Source organism: Eretmochelys imbricata, chromosome 10 (assembly GCF_965152235.1).
Source record: "Eretmochelys imbricata isolate rEreImb1 chromosome 10, rEreImb1.hap1, whole genome shotgun sequence".
In the NCBI taxonomy this organism is placed as follows: domain Eukaryota; kingdom Metazoa; phylum Chordata; order Testudines; family Cheloniidae; genus Eretmochelys; species Eretmochelys imbricata.
In genome coordinates, this window is record NC_135581.1 from 10,338,965 (window position 1) to 10,358,654 (window position 19,690).

At 41.0% G+C, this 19,690-nt stretch overlaps 1 protein-coding gene across 1 annotated transcript in view; it reads right to left on the bottom strand.

Annotated features, from left to right (window-relative positions):
- SDK1 (sidekick cell adhesion molecule 1) overlaps positions 1-19,690 on the bottom strand; it is a 638,385-nt gene that overhangs the window by 57,933 nt on the left and 560,762 nt on the right. The window contains exons 30-35 of the mRNA XM_077828174.1: positions 17,928-18,129; positions 14,247-14,350; positions 13,314-13,384; positions 6,750-6,885; positions 4,977-5,036; positions 2,879-2,980 (exon numbers count right to left, since the gene is read on the bottom strand). Coding sequence (XP_077684300.1) covers positions 2,879-2,980; positions 4,977-5,036; positions 6,750-6,885; positions 13,314-13,384; positions 14,247-14,350; positions 17,928-18,129 — 675 coding nt within the window. The remainder of the gene's footprint in view (positions 1-2,878; positions 2,981-4,976; positions 5,037-6,749; positions 6,886-13,313; positions 13,385-14,246; positions 14,351-17,927; positions 18,130-19,690) is intronic.

The window sequence follows — 19,690 nt, forward strand, 5'->3', positions numbered from 1 at the left end:
GATTTGATCTGGGGTAACCCACAGATCTCTTCATCTATTAGGGCATTTAAAAATAATTGTCAAGCATGCTCCAAGTACTGAAAAGCAGCATTATTGTAATACATAAAATCCAAACAAATAGGAATAATTCAAATCTAACAGAGAGGGAAGGGGCAGATCTGCAGATAATCCTCCTGTGCCGAAAGATGCTTCCACCATACGTAGATGGTAGAGATTAAGGATAAACCCTTAATGCAGACTGTTTGAACTGCACTTCAATGAGTGTGTAGTGGTAATTTGGTGCTGACTGTGCTCCATGCAGCACTAGATATAAAGATGAAAACAATGCCAGAAGATCTTAACTTTCTGAGAATAGTGGATTCTAAATTTAGAAATGACATATTCCCCCCAATATATACCTTGTATCTCTCTCTCTCTATGGCACCTTCCTTCCAGAAGAGTGGTATAAACTACAAAAGGACTCACTTTACCCACCACATACTACAACCTGTGGGATTGAATGCAGCAGCCATTTAACAGCACTCATCAATAGACTAGCTGGGGTATGCTGAACTGGTGTTGGTCACCTTTTGTCTATGTGTGTGCCACTGGTGATGGTATGATAATCTATATCTTCCAGTGGATTAGTGAGCTCCCATTCCCATTATTGGCAACCCTCACTTTTTATTGTGTGATCTTTTTTTAAAATGGGTCTCCAGAGCCAAAATCAAATCAAAGACCCATCTCTCCCAACCTATCCTGAAGGACGACCCATCACTCTCACAGATCTTGGGAGACAGGCCAGTCCTTGCTTACAGACAGCCCTCCAACCTGAAGCAAATACTCACCAGCAACCACATACCACACAACAAAAACACTAAACCAGGAACCTATCCTTGCAACAAAGCCCATTGCCAACTGTATCCACATATCTATTCAACGGACACCATCATAGGACCTAATCACATCAGCCACACTATCAGAGGCTCATTCACCTGCACATCTACCAGTGTGATATATGCCATCATGTGCCAGCAATGCCCCTCTGCCATGTACATTGGCCAAACTGGACCGTCTCTACGTAAAAGAATAAATGGACACAAATCAGACGTCAAGAATAACAACATTCAATAACTAGTCAGAGAACACTTCAATCTCTCTGGTCACTCGATTACAGACCTAAAAGTCGCAATTCTTCAACAAAAAAAACTTCAAAAACAGACTCCAATGAGAGACTGCTGAATTGGAATTAATTTGCAAACTGGACACCATTACATTAGGCTTGAATAAAGACTGGGAGTGGATGTGTCATTACACAAAGTAAAATTATTTCCCCATGTTTATTTCCCCGACTCCCCCGCCCACTGTTCCTCACACATTCTTGTCAACTGCTGGAAATGGCCCACCTTGATTATCACTATAAAAGGTTTTTTTTCTCTCCTGCTGGTAATAGCTCACCTTACCTGATCACTCTCGTCACGGTGTGTATGGTAACACCCCATTGTTTCATGTTCTCTGTGTATATAAAATCTCCCCACTGTATTTTCCACTGCATGCATCTGATGAAGTGAGCTGTAGCTCACGAAAGTTTATGTTCAAATAAATTGGTTAGTCTCTAAGGTGCCACAAGTACTCCTTTTCTTTTTGCGGATACAGACTAACATAGCTACTACTCTGAAATATCTCAATTATGTAAGTATCTCCAGCTGTAACCGGAGAGCAGGGCTGCCTCTGATTAATTGATGAAGTTTTATATAACAGTGAACATTACAACTATGTCTGAAATAAAAAAGATTAAACAGAGTTAATAATTTTTTTTCTTAGTTCACAGAAATCTAGTATTTAATGTAGCAATAAAAAGCCATCTCGAGAGTTTGAACTCAAACCTTTAAATCTTAGATTTAAGAAAAAGAGTAAAAGTGAAATCAAATTGGTTCATATAGTTGAATGGGCAAGAGACCAAGTGGTGGTGGATTTCCCATCTTACCTGAGACTCTAACGGGAGAAGTTGCTATGGGGAATGGTACAGAAGTGCTAGCTGAGGAAGCTCACAGCTACTCCAGTCCCATCCTCTCCCAGCAAGAATTACTGTGCGGGACAGGGTCCCTGTTTCATGAAGCATTCAAATGGTAAGTATTTGGTTATGAGCACTGTGATGACTTGTGCCTCTAGACTCTCAGCCCTTTAGAGACAGAGACTGTACTTTGATCTGCAAGTTACACTTTGTAAAGCGCAGTGTAGATTTCTGTACTAGATCCATGCTAAGTAATGCAAAGTTGCATGGCAAGACAGATATCTAGGTGCTGAGGGAGGGTTTGCAGCTGGTTAGATTAGAAGCAGAGGAAAAGAGTATTCATTGTCTTGTGGGTGACTGGGAACTTCAGCTCCAGAGCTACCAATAAGCTGAATCCACGGATTCAACGTTTTATTTATTTGTGGGGTGCATGCACAGAAAACATTGCCATGCAAAAGGGCTGTAAAAAAAGGATCTACTTCCAATGTCTCTCTTGTTTTATGACCCCTCTTCGTTTCCTAATCTCCACTTTTTACTTCTATAAATTGAGTCACCTTTTCCTCACACTTCCTGTTTCCCTTTCCCAGCTAATTTGCTACAGATGTTAATCTTTTGGAAATTGCTAAAACAGTTGTTGTCCTCTTTCTCCAAGAGGCATATTCCTTCTTTATTTTGGGTATTCTAGATGTGTTGGGCTTCTGAACAGCAAATGACTATCGCACTCCAGTCCCAACCTGTGCCAGCAGGAGGTGCTGCGGAAAACTGTTTAGGAATCATAGCTATCTGGGGAATCTCTCAAATTCCTCAGTTCCTGTCTCAACTATCTTGAAAGTGTGAAAAAAACCTCAGGTTCCATTTAAATCAATTAATTTTCCATTTGCTTACCTGCTTCACCAACAAACACTTCCACAGGTGTGCTGGTAGGGCTCTCCCCAATGATGTTATATGCTGTTATTACAACTTCATATCTCTTGTATTTCTTCAGCTCTGGAAATTTAAATCAGCAGATTAAAAAAATGGGCACTTTTAACATCCCACTTAATACTTTCTCATCGCTTTATACCCAGAATTCTGTCTCTCACTTGATACAGTGCTAGAATACTAGAAACAGTAAGTCACTGAAAAGTTCGTATTTCCCTGGCTATAACCATATCTAATTCACACATCATCATTGTACTTCCATAATTATGAAAGACACAATATCTGCCCCAAGAAAGGACCTGACTTTCCTATTGCTTCCTCATTTTACTGCTTCCGTAAAAGGGATAATACTTGGTGGGTGACTAGAGGGAGGTAACATTGCTGGGCTATTCCACAGCTGCCATTACTCAGGGGGAAGCATGTGCATGCAATGGACTCTGCACTGTGCTTCAAAAGTTCAAAAGACTCATCCTCATGTCTGCCGTGGGAGATTTCATAGCTGCAGGCCTTCCCCCAGCCTCAAAGAGTTTCACCTTGGGAACAGTCAACAGCAGCATCATTACTGTTTGCTGCTGCTGAAGCGGGGTGCAGAGGGATACTCATGGATGGAATTTGTAGTCCTATTCAAAGGGCTGCACAGAATTCTTTTTCTTGCAGCAATCACAGTTTGAACATTGAAATCTCTTTCCTTTTTAAGATCAACTTCTTCTATGCTCCATTTGGCCACTGGGCAACAATTTCTTAGCTGACCCTAGGAAATACACTAACAGCTGTGGAAAGAGTGACAGCAAGGAGAAAAGAAGCTAGCAAAACCCATGGCATTACGGTAATTAATAAACAAGGGAAAGACAAGAGGCAGAATAGAATCCTGGAAATACCCTCACAGAGGGCTGGCTGCCGCCGCCTAGAGTTCCAGGATTTGCAACTGAAAATGAAATAACCGTCTTTACAGTTAATATTTATCACCTAAAAGGGTCCCACAGCAAAAGCATATGGAAAGACAGATCAATGGTATAATAAAATTGTACTTTAATCAGCACTGAGTTTATTCACACAGGTGTGTTTGTGGATATGGGTCTGAATTTCTCCCCTTGTCAATACCTTTTCTCTGTTATCTATGAATCACACTACACCCCCAGCTCTGTAGCTCATGGCAGGCCAACAGTTCAGTAAAGGTTCAATGCATCTGATCACAGGGGTCCTTCTAATTTCAGCTTCACAGAAGTATTTACAAGTGTTCTGCCCACATATCTGAGTCAGAGTCCAGCATCTCTGACTTGTTTCAGATACACAGTAGATGATTTTTTGATACATCGCTAAGGCTTTGCCAGCCTATAAATAAAACATTGATATACCGTAGGAAACAGCCATCTTGATAAGAATTGCAGCATTTGTCAGCTCACACAGAGGAACTTTTATTGCTGCTGTTGTTAAAAAAATCACAAGAAGGGTTTCAATGCCAGGAAAACAGAACATATGAGATTTCAGGCATCTGAATGCTTGTGGGGCTGGGGCTTCAGTTCTTTCCCCCCCAACAATCTGTAACTTAAAAGCCTGGGGCCAAACCTGCCTAGTGAACCATCCTCACCAGAAAGCAATTTGCCTTTTAACTCTGTCGAACCCTGTTTTATTCATTTCCAACTGAACACACCTCTGAGCTGCATAAGCATTCTTTGGGCCCTTTCTAAATTAGCCCTCTAACTGCGGGACTGCCTGAGCATCCCAGTGCTCGAATCAAAGGACTAATGATGTGACTCAGCTAAACTCAGATGGACTGTGAAATATGAGGTGAACACAATCAGAATTCATTTAGCAACAGAAATACTGAGATGTTAGAGTCAATAATGCTTCACTTCCCCAGCAGCCTTGTTTTTAAACTGTTACCTACTTGCATCATCAATGTCTTGATATATTGGAAAGAAGCATTTAAAGAAAAGGAATTCAAGGAAGTCGAGTCATTAATTTGGAGTTGGTTTCTGCATGATTCGGTAAGGAGAACCATACAAGTGTGCCCATGGTGTATTCCCAACCATTACAAAAAGTCAAGGTAGCGTGCACTTACGTGTTAATTCATACGTCGTTAATGCAGAGGGGCTATTCACTGTCTGGAAGCCGCTTTGGGCTATTCAGGGTAAGCAAAGCAGAAAGCTTGTTACAGTGCAGGGAAACAGTTATTGCAAATGATGTACAGCAGAGACAGAGGGAAATGATGCAGCACACACGTACGCAGTTTGAGCTTTAGGACTCTACCTTGAAGGGCAATAAAATCACATCACTCTCTCGTAACACATCAAAAGCATCTCACTCACAAGGGGCTGTTTCATTTCATCACCACAGAGAGAATCACACAAATATACAACACAGGGAAATGTACTGATTCCTTAGATTAAATAGAACAAATCAGTATAAGGGAGGCAAATTCTATGGGGAAAACTCCCAACACCGCACTGAATTGTTAGTTCTCAGCCTACCAAAGCTTAAATGTGGAGCATCATAGCATAAAGTCCCCAGATGTGGGACATAAACAGCTAATGTTTAAATTTATATGGGATTTATTTCTTTAAAGCATAAACTAAGTTTCCCACAGTTTCATTTTCATGGTATTTACAGTAATAATAAACTGTATAAAAACAGCAGGTCAATGTGGGAGAGGTACGCATGGGTACAAATATCACTGTATTGCTTTAAGAGAAGAGGGAATTTTCTTTGAAAATCTCTCTCTCTGTCTTTCCAGAAAAAGCACAGTAGGGTGATTTATACTATTAGAAAATCAGCTATAGAACCTTTAGGGCCACATTCTGCCCTGATTTACACTATGTACAATCCCATTGTAAATTAGGACAGAATTTGATGCATAAGCTATTTCAAAGAAAATCTACTCTCTATAGATATTATCATAATAGTGTCTATAAGAGACAGCCTGAATGGGTTCTCCCAGTCCTGAGAAATGCTGCAAGACATTATCATATCATGCAAATCCTGCTGGACCAGATTGTGCCACCCTTACTCACAGTGAGTAGTATTTAACTCTGAGAGTAACCCCATTGATTTCAATCATGGCAGAAGCTTATCTGTCACGATGACATTTTATTGCTAGTCTACATCTCTCAAGCTACTGAGCCGTCACTTGATCCTCCTCTCCCGCCTGATTTTTATGCTTTATTCTTCCTTCCTACTTTCCTTCTTCTCTTTAAATCTCCTCTTCATTTTTCTCTTACTCTTCTCCTTCTCAGTATTCTTTCCATCAATAAAATGTTTCCTGACTATTGTTAACCTATACGCCAATATGAGACTATTTGTTAGTCTCTAAGGTGCCACAAGTACGCCTTTTCTTTTTGCTTTTTATTTATTTTATTTCCTTTCCATTTTGACCCTAAATAATGACAAACAAACACTTAGAAACTTTAAATATTCCCATCAGCTGTTTGGTCATACCGGAAAAAAATAAATAAAAACCTTTTCTGAAATAATACATCTTCCAAAATGTATCTGCTACCTTCTGTGTATGAAGCCAGAGCATAGTGTACCACAGTAACCACCAGATGGAAATAGGAGAAAGCAGGAAATCAGAGTATGCATGGAGGGAGGAGAAACAAAGAGGGAGAGAAAATGCCACTTCAAGCATGCTGGCATGGATTGGAGTGTGCCATTAAATATAATGCAGATTAGACCATAGTTTATAGCATCTTTGAACATCTCTGCCCTTTGTACTTAAGTGTTAAATAATTTAGCACCCATGGCACATCTTTACATCCTCTCCACTGAGTAATGAGGGGTGCGGACTCTGATGGAATGGTGGATTACCAGCTTCTAATACAGCAGTGTGTCTACTCACGTGTAAGCTCAGCTCGTAAAGCTGAAGGGATTTTAATAGTCTTGGACTCTGTTCCAGGCCCAGTTTCATACTCCAGCTCCCGGTAATAAATCCGATACCCCAACAGCAAGCCATTCAGACTCTCAACCTTTGGTGGCTGCAAGAAGTTCATATTAGGAATGTGCTTGGTAAGAAGTTCAATGCAACAAACATCAGACAGTTTAAGACATTGGTTTAGACAGTCTCATCCAGAGTCTGGGTTCAGTGCAACAGGGACTCAAACTTCTATGGTGAGAACAGATCCCTCAACAATACAAGAGAAAAACATTCATGGAAGTTATAAAACAACATTTAAAGGCATCGTTGTTATTTTAACTCAGAGACAGTAGTTAAAAATGCCCTGGATTTAGTAGTCCACGGCTTATATGATTCACACGAACATGAGCGTCCTACATCCTGAATGCACAAGAGTCTGTGTGTGACAAATTGTCTGGACAAACCAATGGCAAAAAAACACAGATGTGGTTACATGTTGCCTGGCACAAAAACAGCAGAAAAGGAAGCCAATTTTTCACACATTTAGCCGCAGAAGAGGAATTCAAAATTTTGGCAACAGCGGTTATTATTAAACAGCGATTCTCTCCTGGCTGTTCTCCTTGAGGACAGCTTCTGGATTCAGCATGGTTGGAGATGAGGGGTAGCTGATGAGAAGCGGAATAAGGATCAGTAGTTTTAACTAATTAGGTGAAAACCAGGTATTTTGGTAATGGCCCTACTTCCATATGAGGTACTGCCACTCATTTATATTTGGCTAGTGCAGAACACACATCCCTCAAGCCACATGGGTCTGTCTATAACAAACAAAGAAATACACAAGTCATGAGAATAGCTGCAATTTAGGAAGTGAAGGATGTTTACGGTCTCTCCCTTTTTGTGCCATGAATATAAGTCTCACCTATAACACTCCTTCAGACTATGTTTCTTTTTCCCCAAGGAGTCTTGCACATAATGTATTGGGACCCCCAGGATTCTGCTCTTTCCACTCACTCCAAGCCTCCTGCTTCAAAGAATCTTCTTTACGGCTGAGGAGTGAATGGAGCCCAACATTGCTGTTCTCACATCAGCAAGGTATCCACTTTGGATACTGGGCTAAGTTGAAGAACAAGAAATTTAACTTGAGAACTAAATATGGATTTCTGGCATAGCTATATGGTAATTATGTAGGGCCATCAGGCTGGCCATCCATACACTTGTTATTTCTCTAGATCATACTCTGCCACTCAATAGTACTTATACCTCAGCAGAGGAATGCTACTGCAGTCCCCCACGTCCTTCTCCAACTAGAGATAAAAAAGCCTAAGAAATCCATTACACTGAGAGGAGATTTTTTTATCTGAGTGACTTACTTAGATATAGACAGGACATGGGAGTCATGATGGTTTGGGAAAAAAAATGTTTTTTCAGGAGCTCACTGTAGTTTTAATGTGGCAGAGAAGAAAAGTGACCTTGAGCCATTATTTTCTAAAGATCCCCAAATTTAAGCAGAAAGGAACTGAAAGGGTAAATGATAATGCCTGTAGCTATAATGATCTTGCTTTTAAATTCCAGAAAGATCTCCATGTACATTGGAAACTTTACACAGAAATATCTTTGTCCATCACTGAAACAGTAACTACTTGGGTGAAATGTAGTGACAATACCAGATAACACCCTGTGTAATTTTAAAGAAGAAAGTGAAAACCAATAATTTAATCATTTAAAACAGGGAGAGAGGCAAGTACTCTGAAATTTAAAGAAGAATTTGGTAACAGTCTAGCATACTGCTATGAAAAGAAAAAAAGAACATAACACCCCCTGCTCCATACCACCACCAACAAAAAGACATCCACCAGAACTGACTGTACTACAGAAAAAAATGCCTCTGTATTAGGGCAAAAGGTATTTTGGGGGGCTTGGTGCATAACCTAAGGCTGAGCGGAAAGGGGATTGCTTACCTATGCCGTAACAGACATTCTTCGAGATGTGCAGTCTGTAAACATATTCCACAGCTGGTGATTGCATCACACCAGTGTGCATGTGTTGAAGAACTTTCTAGTTAGCAGTGCCTGGAGGGGCAGCATATGCACCTTTCATTGCCTCAGGAGCTTGCGTGACAGAATAAGGGGCGGACCTGCCCCGCCCACCTCAGCTCTTCCATGGCTTTCAGAGCCCCTGGCCTGTGGAGTCTGCAGTAGCATGAGTGGAGAGCGGGTCATGGAATATGTATATGGACTACATATCTTGAAGAAGATCCATTACTGTACAGATAAGTAGCATCCTTTTCTGTGTCGAGTGATAGTCCTTATCACATTCCACAGCTGTTGACTCCTAAGCAGTAGAACTTCCTGGAGGCAGGTGCAAGGCATTCACAGTCAGAGTGACTGCATTGGCACCCTGCCAAATCTAGCATCATCCCTGGTCACCTGCACTTTGTGAATGTGTGAAGAAAAGACTAACTTACTGCTCTGCAGATGTCTCTGAGGAGTATGCACACTAAAGAGGTCACCGACATAGCCGGTGCCCTTGTGCAATGTGCTAATTCGCTGCCAGGAAGAGGTGCCCCTGCCAGTCTATAACATGATCTGATGCACTTGGCTATCCATCTGGATAGATGGACACTACTTGTCCGCTAGCCCCCTCCCCATAAGCCACTAAGAGCCTGGAGAATTTTGTGAGGGGCCTAGTCCTGTCAAAGTAGAATAGCAAGGCCCTTTCTTACATCCAACATATGCAGCTTATTTTTATGTAATGAGAAGCGTCATACAGCACTTCAAAAAACATGAGAAACTTTTTTAGGGACAAATACTTTACTGTACCATTTCCTATATAATGTAAAAAAAGTAAACACTGTTGAATAAGAGTATATGAGGGACACTAATGCGCCACATTATGTTATAATCTAATTAAAGGATATTTCTTTAATTCCACATGAATCCATTGACAACCAACTTGTACTTATGCTTTCATGTTTTCCCCAGTCCTTTCCTCCTTCAAATATAGCACAGGGATACTCAGAAGATAAATGGCCCAGGATGTTTTTCTCTTTGCCATGAAAATGATGATTCTTCCTTGAAAAGGGTACTTTGCTGAAAGGTCAGGTCTTTCCACTCCTATCAGTCTTTCATGGATAAATGTCCGCTTTTGATGTAATGGATTATTTAGGATTTTTCTCTATCTGGAGAAAGGCCTAAGGGATCTGCTGAGGTAGGTAAAGTGATTATGAGTGGCTGCCTGGATGGTGTGCAGTAGTAATAACAACAATTTGTTTATATCATGTGAGTTACAGAAACTCTTGTGTCTAAGGTGGAAGTAAAGTGATACACTATCTTGAAGTTAACAGTAACATCATTTAGAACTTTTAAAATCAATCTTAGATTATTACTATATCTGGCTTTGATGGAAAGGACTTGTTTTCTACCAGTTACATTTAAAAATAATGGACTGACTGGACCAAAGAAATGGAGTTGATCTAATCTACCTGGATTTCAATAAGGCATTTGATACAATTCCACATGGGCAATTATTCATTAAATTAGAAAAGATGGGAATTAATATGAGAATTGAAAGATGGATAAGGAACTGGTTGAAGGGGAGACTACAATGATTCATACTGAAAGGTGAACTGTCAGGCTGGAGGGAGGTTACTAGCGGAGTTCCTCAAGGATCAGTCTTGGGACCAATCTTATTTAACAGTTTTATTCCTGACCTTCAAACAAAAAGTGAGTGTGCGCTAATTAAAATTTGCGGATGACACAAAGTTTGGCGGTATTGCCAATATGGAGGAGGATCGGATTATCAAACAAGAAGATCTGGATGACCTTGTAAACTGGAGTAATAGAAATGGGATGAAATTTAATAGCCCGAAGTGCAAGATCATGTATTTAGGGACTAACAACAAGAATTTTTGCTATAAACTTATCGGTTGGAAGCGACAGAGGAGGAGAAATAACCTGGGTGTATTGGTTTCTCACAGGATGACAATGAGCCATCAATGTGATGTGGCTGTGAAAAAAGGCTAATGCAGTCTTAGGATGCGTCAGGAAAGATATTTCCAGTAGAGACAGGAAAGAGTTAGTACCATTATACAAGGCACTGGTGAGACCTCATCTGGAATACTGTGTGCAATTCTGATCTCCCATGTCTAAGAAAGATGAATTCAAACTAGAACAGGTGCAGAAAAGGGCTAGTAGGATAATCCAAGGAATGGAAAACCTACCTTATGAGAGGAAACACAAAGTGCTTGGCTTGTTTAGCCTTGTTTAACCAAGAGAGGCTCTCGGGGGAAATGATTGCTCTCCATAAATACATCAGAGGCATAAATACCAGGGAGGGAGAGGAGTTGTTTAAGTTAGGCGCCAATGTGGACACAAGAACAAATGGATATAAACAGGCCAACAACAAGTTTAGGCTCGAAATTCAGTGAAGGTTTCTAACCATCAGAGGAGTGAAGTTCTGGAACAGCCTTCCAAGGGGAGCAGTGGGGGCAAAAAACCTAACTGGCTTCAAGACTGAATTTGATAAATTTATGGAAGGGAGGGTATGATGGGACTGCTAGCAGCAAAGTCACCTAATGGCCAGAGATGGGACACTAGATGGGGAGAGCTCTGAGTTACTACAGAGAATTCTCTCTCAGGTATCTGCCTGGTGGGTCTTGCCCACATGCTCAGGGAGTAACCGACTGCCATATTTGGGGTCGGGAAGGAATTTTCCCCGTGGTCAGATTGGTAGAGACACTGGGCGGTTTTCACATTCCTCTGCAGCATAGGGCACAGGTCACTTGCAGGTTTAAACTAAATGTAAATGGTGAATTTTCTGTAACTTGAAGTCTTTAAACCATGATTTGAGGACTTCAGTAACTCAGCCAGAGATTAGGGGTCTATTACAGGAGTGGGTGGGTAAGGTTCTCTGGCCTGCAATGTGCAGGAGATCAGACCAGATGATCACACTGGTCCCTTTTGACCTTAAAGTCTGTGAGTCTATAAGTGGATTCAAATACAGATAGTGCATTTGGATTTTGTTTTGTGAGTTATTAACAAAATTCAAAGTTAAAAATTCAGCTTTGCTTGTAACTCTACAGTCTCTTCTTTCCCCTCTTCTCCGTTCAGACTGGCTGGTGTTTTCAGTTTTACATTATTCTTTAATACTGCTGTAGAATGCCCTGTTTATTGTAGGCTACTGTGGGATTTGAGGTTTTTATTTATTGGAAAAATAAAGTACAGCTGAATTACTGAGATCCCATATAAGACATGTAGTAATGACATGTAATTGCCTGCAACTCCCTTGACATGGCTCTGGTACAACTATCCCATTTCATTTTCATGAAATAAAAAGCATCTAGTTACCTAAACAACCACCTATTTCACATTAATTACCCCCCAATAATCAGTCAATTGGACAAATGTGTTTTTTTTATTGTGCATTACATTTCACATTCCCTGTTTGTCCTTGCAAAGGACTACATTGATTTGGAAGTGGGGCTATTGATTGATACCTATACTGGCTCCATTGGTACAGTTGTTCAGTATGTCTTCCATTTGTCAACATGCAGTAAAAGTGAGAGAGTTACAAAGTGTGTTGCTGCATGAAAATGTGCTCACTACTCATTTGAATAGCCAGACCTTCTAAGTACAGTTGCACAGCAATAAACAGGCCCTCATACATCAAAGAAAATTCTTCCAACATGCAGGAAGCCTGATCTACACTGTAAACAGTATGTTTTCCGCTTGAATCCAACCTGTCAAAGATGCACTTCTTATTTGGGCAGAAGTTTATTTTAGGCATGGGGTGGGACAGAATTTCTGGCACAGGTAACAGATACCTTGTGTTAACCCATTGGGTTTTCTATATTAATGCTGACTAGCAAGAGGAAGTCTCGGGTAATAGCATACAAAGAGTTCCAGTAAATCTAAGTAGATCAAGGCCAGACTGAAAAGATAGGATAGAAACTGAAAATGCATATATTTCTAAAGCAGATATGGCATGGTTACTCTCAGCATCCATTATTCTGGAGAACCTTCCATTCTTTAGACCTCAAAAAGAAAGAGCTCAAGTGTACGTGGAATTCCTTGGAGGTATGAATGTTGTCTCAGACACAGCATATTTGCCTGTTTTATCATCTGAAGGAGATTATATGCAATTTGAACTGAATGAGATTTTTGTTCCCTGATCCTTACCAACTCTGACAATGACTCTGCTGTGTATTGTACAGGCAAACTGTGATACCTAGTATTATCAACAAGATGACAGTACTACTTGTAAGAGAAACATTCTCAGGCATCTGTAGAAACCCCTTTATGTCTCCGGTCTCCCTCAAGGTGCATAACTATCCAGTCCCCCTTAGAGTAAAAGCCAGGAACCAGAAATTTACATCTTTCATCATAATATATAACTGGATCAGCAGTAGGGAACTAGGCTGCAGTCTTTCTAGTGTGCTATAATACTGGCTTTGCAGAGAAGTTATTCATTGCATTGTGCCATTAGGCCAACAAGGTTCATCAATCTTAGGTCACTGTAGAAATGTTCTAGTAATTTTTGTATTTTACCTACCTGCCACTGAACAAGGACAGAGGAGGTAGTGTGGGGAGTTACTGACACAGAGCGTGGAGGTTCACCTGGAACTAAACAAAACCCAAAACATAATAAAAGGTTATAATAGTGTGGCAAAACACAGAAAACTTATTCCATCAACCCCTCCTTCCTTCACTACTGACCTTTCTGTCCCAGCTTCAGTGTTAGGTTGCTCAATGGAAAAAGAGTGAACAAGAGTACTCCTACGCATGGCCAGTTACCTACCATACCTCCTCTCTGTCTACGCTACCTCTCAACACCCAGTATGTATCATCTCAGGAATAAAGAAGGAAAAGCTTATCAGGAGCTCACAGCTCTCCACAGTGGAATGCACTAGGTTTGCTCAGCAGAATAAACGATTACAGTTTGCTAAGGAGGCGAGACTCTTTTGCAGTTTTTACCCATTTGATTGTAAGGAGGCCAAACTGTTCTGGATTCCCTGTAACTAAACTCAAAGTAAATTAAACACACCTCAGCCATTTGGATGGACTGCAGCCTAATGTGGATCATGAGTGAAAACAATTGAAGACATTTCTTCAAACATATGCACAGTTCCACATTTATTTTTAATGATCCCTTGTAAATTATTCAATTTCTGCAAAGATAATGGTTGGAACAGAGTTTGAAAACCAATGAAACAGAGTTTAATTCCATTTGGAGACTCCTGAAAACATGGTTCATTTTCAGAGGGCACACCAGAACACTTAAAGCTGCCTGTTATTAATTAAGCTATTTACCACCCATATCAATTGTTTGTGAACAGAACTGTGTTTAAGTGGGTGGGTACCACTGTCTAAGGCACAAAATGGAATTAAATCCACTGGAAAGTGTGTTCTAAAGGTTATAGCAAGATCTACCCATGCCCCATCCCATGCCAAGGGTAGGATCATATTCCCTCTCCATCTCTCTTACCATCCTGCAGAGTAGTGACTGCTTCTGTCTCAGCACTGAAGTCACTATCTCCAATATCATTGGTTGCTTTCAGACGCAGCTTATAAGAGGTAAATGGGTTCAGCCTGTAAAACATAACAATGAGGATGAGGGATGAATTCTCTTCAAAAGCTGTCTGAGACCAAACCTCTTACAAAGAACCTGCCCAAAGGCAAATTAAATTATTAGAGTAGTTCATCTCCTCTTAAGGCTCCTCCCTTTCTATCTGGCCTTGTCCTTCTTCCTCGTAGCACTGGATTTGCTCAAACTCTCCACTGTTGTCATCACCTTCTCAAATATTGACTGGACAGAGTTCTTAAAAACAGGCATTCTGTGCTCTTGATGGTCTACAGAATAGCCATAGCTATGATTCACAGACATATCTATGGTAGCTTTTGGTTCTGGAAAAGGGCAGGGCATATTAATAATAATAGAATTCAGCATGTATATTAGTGTTTCAGATCTTCAGAGCGCTGTTCGTATTTTATCTAATATATCCTCACAACACACCTGTGGCACAGCTAAAGACTATCATCCTCATTTTACAGATAGGGAAATTGAGCTAAAGAGAGGTTAGATGATTTGCCCAGAGCCACCCTGTGAGTCAATAGCACAGCTGGCATTAACCCTGAGGCCACCAATCTCCCAGTTAATCCTCTGTCATGCTGCAAGATTGGCATGTTTCATTCCTATTAAATTCCAAGCTAATGCAATTCCCTGAATTATTTAGTATGGACCGTGACTGCAGATTCACTACAGTTCTGTATACGCATAGCTTTAACATATGCAAAGAGCAACTTCCAACTGATATAACCTTAGCAAAGCTTCTTCTAGCTTGGCGAGGGGGAAGATTTGCTTTTGAGTCACCTTCACGAGTTTCAATTTCAGGACTACAAGTTATGGGGAGTTTAGTTAATTAATTGGTAGTATCTGTCCAACAACCAGCAAATGCAACTGTGACTACAGGTCCAAAAACCTACTGGGAAGAAATGTGTAAAGGGGTGAGCCATCCTCCTGCACTCCTTTGTGTCCCAGTGCGGTGTTGCAGGTGTGTCCCACCTTAATTTCCAGATTGGGCAGCAAAAGGTTTGCTTTATCAGCTCAGGCCAAGGAGAACTCAACACACATTAACAGAACAGCACGTCCTTTTATAAAAAGGCTTTAGGAAAGGAGCATTTACAACAAATTTCATAAGGTCTTCACCACTGGACCCTGGTTCAGAGCTCCCAAAACTTGAAGTCCATAACACCAACCCTCTAAGTCTCGTAAGCCTGGTCTGCTGGAGCCTGAGGAAAAACCTTATGCAGCCTGAATGGATTCTACTCCCCTGCTGAGCTTCCTCTTCTTATTTATATAGCCCAGCCCTAGGACAGGGTCTCCTTGATTACACTCCAGGCTGTCCCAGCTGCAGGCTCCAGTCTTTCCTTTAGAGGGGTAACACATTCCTTTACAGGATGATTAACTACTGAGGGATGGGCAATAGTCTAGTGGCACTCAAAATATTGCTTTTCTGGATTCCCCCAGGAAAATGCTTTTAGCAAGGTGGAGAAGAAATGTTTTCCTTAGTTCTACCCTATTAGAAAACTTCAGCAACTTAAATGGTCTTTCTTGAAATACAGATCTTTGATTTTCAGTAACTACAATGTCAGTTCCAAACTACATAGCTGGTCTCCTTGATTTCAGAGGCCTTGACTAGAAAGACACCAGGCATAATTCAGGCCTGATGTAACTCCACTGAGGACAATGAATCAGGTCTGCATTTGTCCTACAATCTTCAAGTTTTCTTTTTCCTGCACAGTTAGACAAAGAGTAGTAGCAATTTGTTTATACCCCTGGGTGGACTAATAAGTCAGTGCTGTGTCCTCCATGACAGCGATTATCTTCTAAAAGTCATGGAAGATGGGAGAGATTCCAGAGGACTGGAAAAGGGCAAATATAGTGCCCAGCTATAAAAAGGGAAATAAGGACAACCCAGGGAATTACAAACCAGTCATCTTAACTTCAGTACCCGGAAAGATAATGGAGCAAATAATTAAGCAATCAATTTGCAAACACCTAGAAGATAATAAGGTGATAAGTAACTGTCAGCATGGATTTGTCAAGAACAAATCGTGTCAAAGCAACCTAATAGCTTTCTTTGACAGGGTAACAAGCCTTGTGGATGGGGCGGGGTGGGGGGAGGAGAAATGGTAGATGTGGTATATCTTGAATTTAGTAAGGCTTTTAATACTGTCTCGTATGATCTTCTCATAAACAAACTAGGGAAATACAGCCTAGATGGAGTGACTATAGAGTTCCCAGAGAGTATTTATCAGTGGTTCACAGTCAAGCTGGAAGGGCATATCGTGGGGATCAGTTCTGGATCCAGTTCTGTTCAATATCTTCATCAATGTTTTAGATAATGGCATAGAAAGTATAGTTATAAAATTTGCAGATGATATCAAGCTGGGAGGGGTGGCAAGTGCTTTGGAGGATAGGATTAAAATTCAAAATGATCTGGACAAACTGGCAAAATGGTCTGAAGTAAATAGGATGAAATTCAATAAGGACAAATGCAAAGTACTACACTTAGGAAGGAATAGTCAGTTGCACACATGCAAAATGGGAAATGACTGCCTAGGACGGAGTACCGTGGGAAGGGATCTGCAGGTGGATCACAAGCTAAATATGAGTCAACAATGTAACACTATTGCAAAAAAGGCAAACATCATTCTGGGATCTATTAGCAGGAGTGCTGTAAGCAAGATACAAGAAGTAATTCTCCCTCTGTACTCTGCACTAATACGGCCTCAACTGAAGTACTGTGTCCAGTTCTGGGTGCCACATTGGACAAATCTGGACAAATTGGAGAAAATTCAGAGAAGAGCAACAAAAATGACTAGAGGTCTAGAAAACTTGACCTGTAAGGAAAGATTGAAAAAATTACGTTTGTTTAATCTGGAGAAGAGAAGACTGAGAGGGGACATGAAAACAGTTTTCAAGTTTATAAAAGGTTGTTGCTAGGATTAGGGTGAAAAATTGTTCTCCTTAACCTCTGAGGATAGGACAAGAAGCAATGGGCTTGAATTGCAGCAACAGCGGCTTAGGTAGGACATTAGGAAGAACTTCCTAACTATCATGGCTGTTAAGCACTGGAATAAATTGCCCAGGGAGGTTGTGGAATCTGCATCATTGGAGATTTTTAAGAGCAGGTTAGAAAAACACCTGTCAGGGTTGGTCTAGATCAGTGGTTCCCAAACTTGTTTGCCGCTTGTGCAGGGAAAGCACAAGTGGTGGAACAAGTTTGAGAACCACTGGTCTAGATAATACTTAGTCCTGCCTTGAGTGCAGGAGACTAGACTAGATAAACTCTCGAGGTCTCTCTGAGTCCTACAATTCTATGATTTTATTGTCTAGTATACTAAACATTGGGGGAGGAGCCTAGAAATGTTTAACTACAAAATCAAGTCTGAATTAGATTTGTGGGACGTCCTTAGGCAAGTTACTAAACCTGTGTATCTCAGCTTTTCCAACTCTAAAACAGGGATAGTGACCATTACTTACCAGCCTCACAGAAGGGTTGTGAGGTTTCATTATCTAATGTTTGCTTAGTGCTTTGAAATTATAAAATATTTGGAATGGTAAGTATTGTACCTTCTATGACACTCTGATGTTATACAATACCTCTCAATAACACAGGACGTTGTCTCATGACTGATGGAAGAGGAATAGGTTTGCCATTCTCCATTTGGTAGCTCCCGCACTTGCACGGTGAAATACCGTATTGGTGAAGATCCATCACTACCAGGAACCCATTGTAGCTGCAGGGTCTGTGATGACACCTCAGACTGGGGAATCTTTGGCTCTCTAGGAGGTGCTGGCCGCTCTGCAATTAAACAAACAATGGGTATTACTGTGGGAGGAAACTCAAGATAGCACAAATCTAGAGGTGCTCATGGAGCTTCTCAGATGCAATGCAACAGATTACTGCTGCTTTTAGATTTGCTGCATGAAACAGTGAAGTAGACATTCTGTACCATATCTCAAGTTTCAGCTGCAAAGAGGAGTGTTAGGAATGATTCTTGTCTCCCTAGGAAAAAAGACACCTCTGTGTGGCTATGCCCTCAAATAGCCAGATACTGAGGAGCTGATCTTGTAATCAATACATTTTATATCTCTAGAGACCAGAGAACACCTGCACCTTCTACATACACCTTCTTGGACAAAGAATTGCTCCTTTGCCCCAGCATACATGGGAGGAGGGGATGCGTCAGGGTGTGCTGGAGTGTGGTGGTCAAATTTCACTGTGCCTTATCCTTCATGGGCCAGCAGCAGAAGTAAAAGAGGCCACATTGTTACTCTAACTTTCACTTGAGCCAGCTGGTCAAAGATCTGGAAACCACACCCATCTTCCTGTGGCTGCTGTTGTCCATGATGTCGGAGCACAGCTTGGTGGAGTGGAGAATTGGGAGTCTAAGAGCCTCATTCAGCTCACTAGTCAGACCCACCCCTCCTTCTTCCTTCACACTTATTGACCCTGAGCCTGCAGAGGCAAGAAAGCTAGTCCTAGTGCAGATGGGGAACTCTCCAGAGCAATTAATGGTTAATATCTTTCATATGAGGTGAAGAATGGGAATGCAGGTGCTGCTGAAGCCAGTATCTATCTGTTTGAATATAGATCTCCTCTACCTTGTCAGTGTATCTGCTCACCCCATCGATTTCAACTGAGAAACTCAATAGAGTGAGAAATAATTGTTTAATTGTTTATCATGAAGTTTATTGATTCTGATTAAAATGTGTGCATGTAATAAAGCAGGAATTGACTGGAGACACCACAGTGACTTGCCTTCAAGAAGTGATATGATTCAACTTAATCAGCACTTGTTTCCATAAGCACACACCTCTGACTGCATGATTCTCCTAGCTTTGTATGAAGAGCATTCCCTCTCCCCCAACCCCAACTCAAAACATTTCCTTTATGGCTTGGCATTTCTCCGCAGCACGCTCTTGCTGATGCATGAATGCCAAAAGAATTGTAAGCTATTAGCCATGCAGAGTCAGCAAGTGCCAGTAGTGTGCATTGCAGAGTTAAACATAAAAGTCATTGTCTTGCACTGGCAGGACTAGACAGGTGTTCAGGGTTATTCTATCAGAGGAAGTGAGTAGCTGGTAAAGTCTTGTGGGGGTTTAATACTCTCATCTGGTAAACTTTAACTGGCTTGCAATTTGGGGCAGATCACATATTGTATCCAGTTTCCCATGACAGGGTTTTAGTCTGTTGTTAAAGTCTTGATGACCCATTACCATCTTCTTCTTTTTTTTAAAATAAATTCCCTGATTGTTAGTAGGAAACTATTACTACAGAGGGCCCCCATTACCGGAGTTTATCCACAAGCAAACTCAAAGGTTAACTTTCCTGCAGAAGTAGCTAAGCCAGTTCACATGAC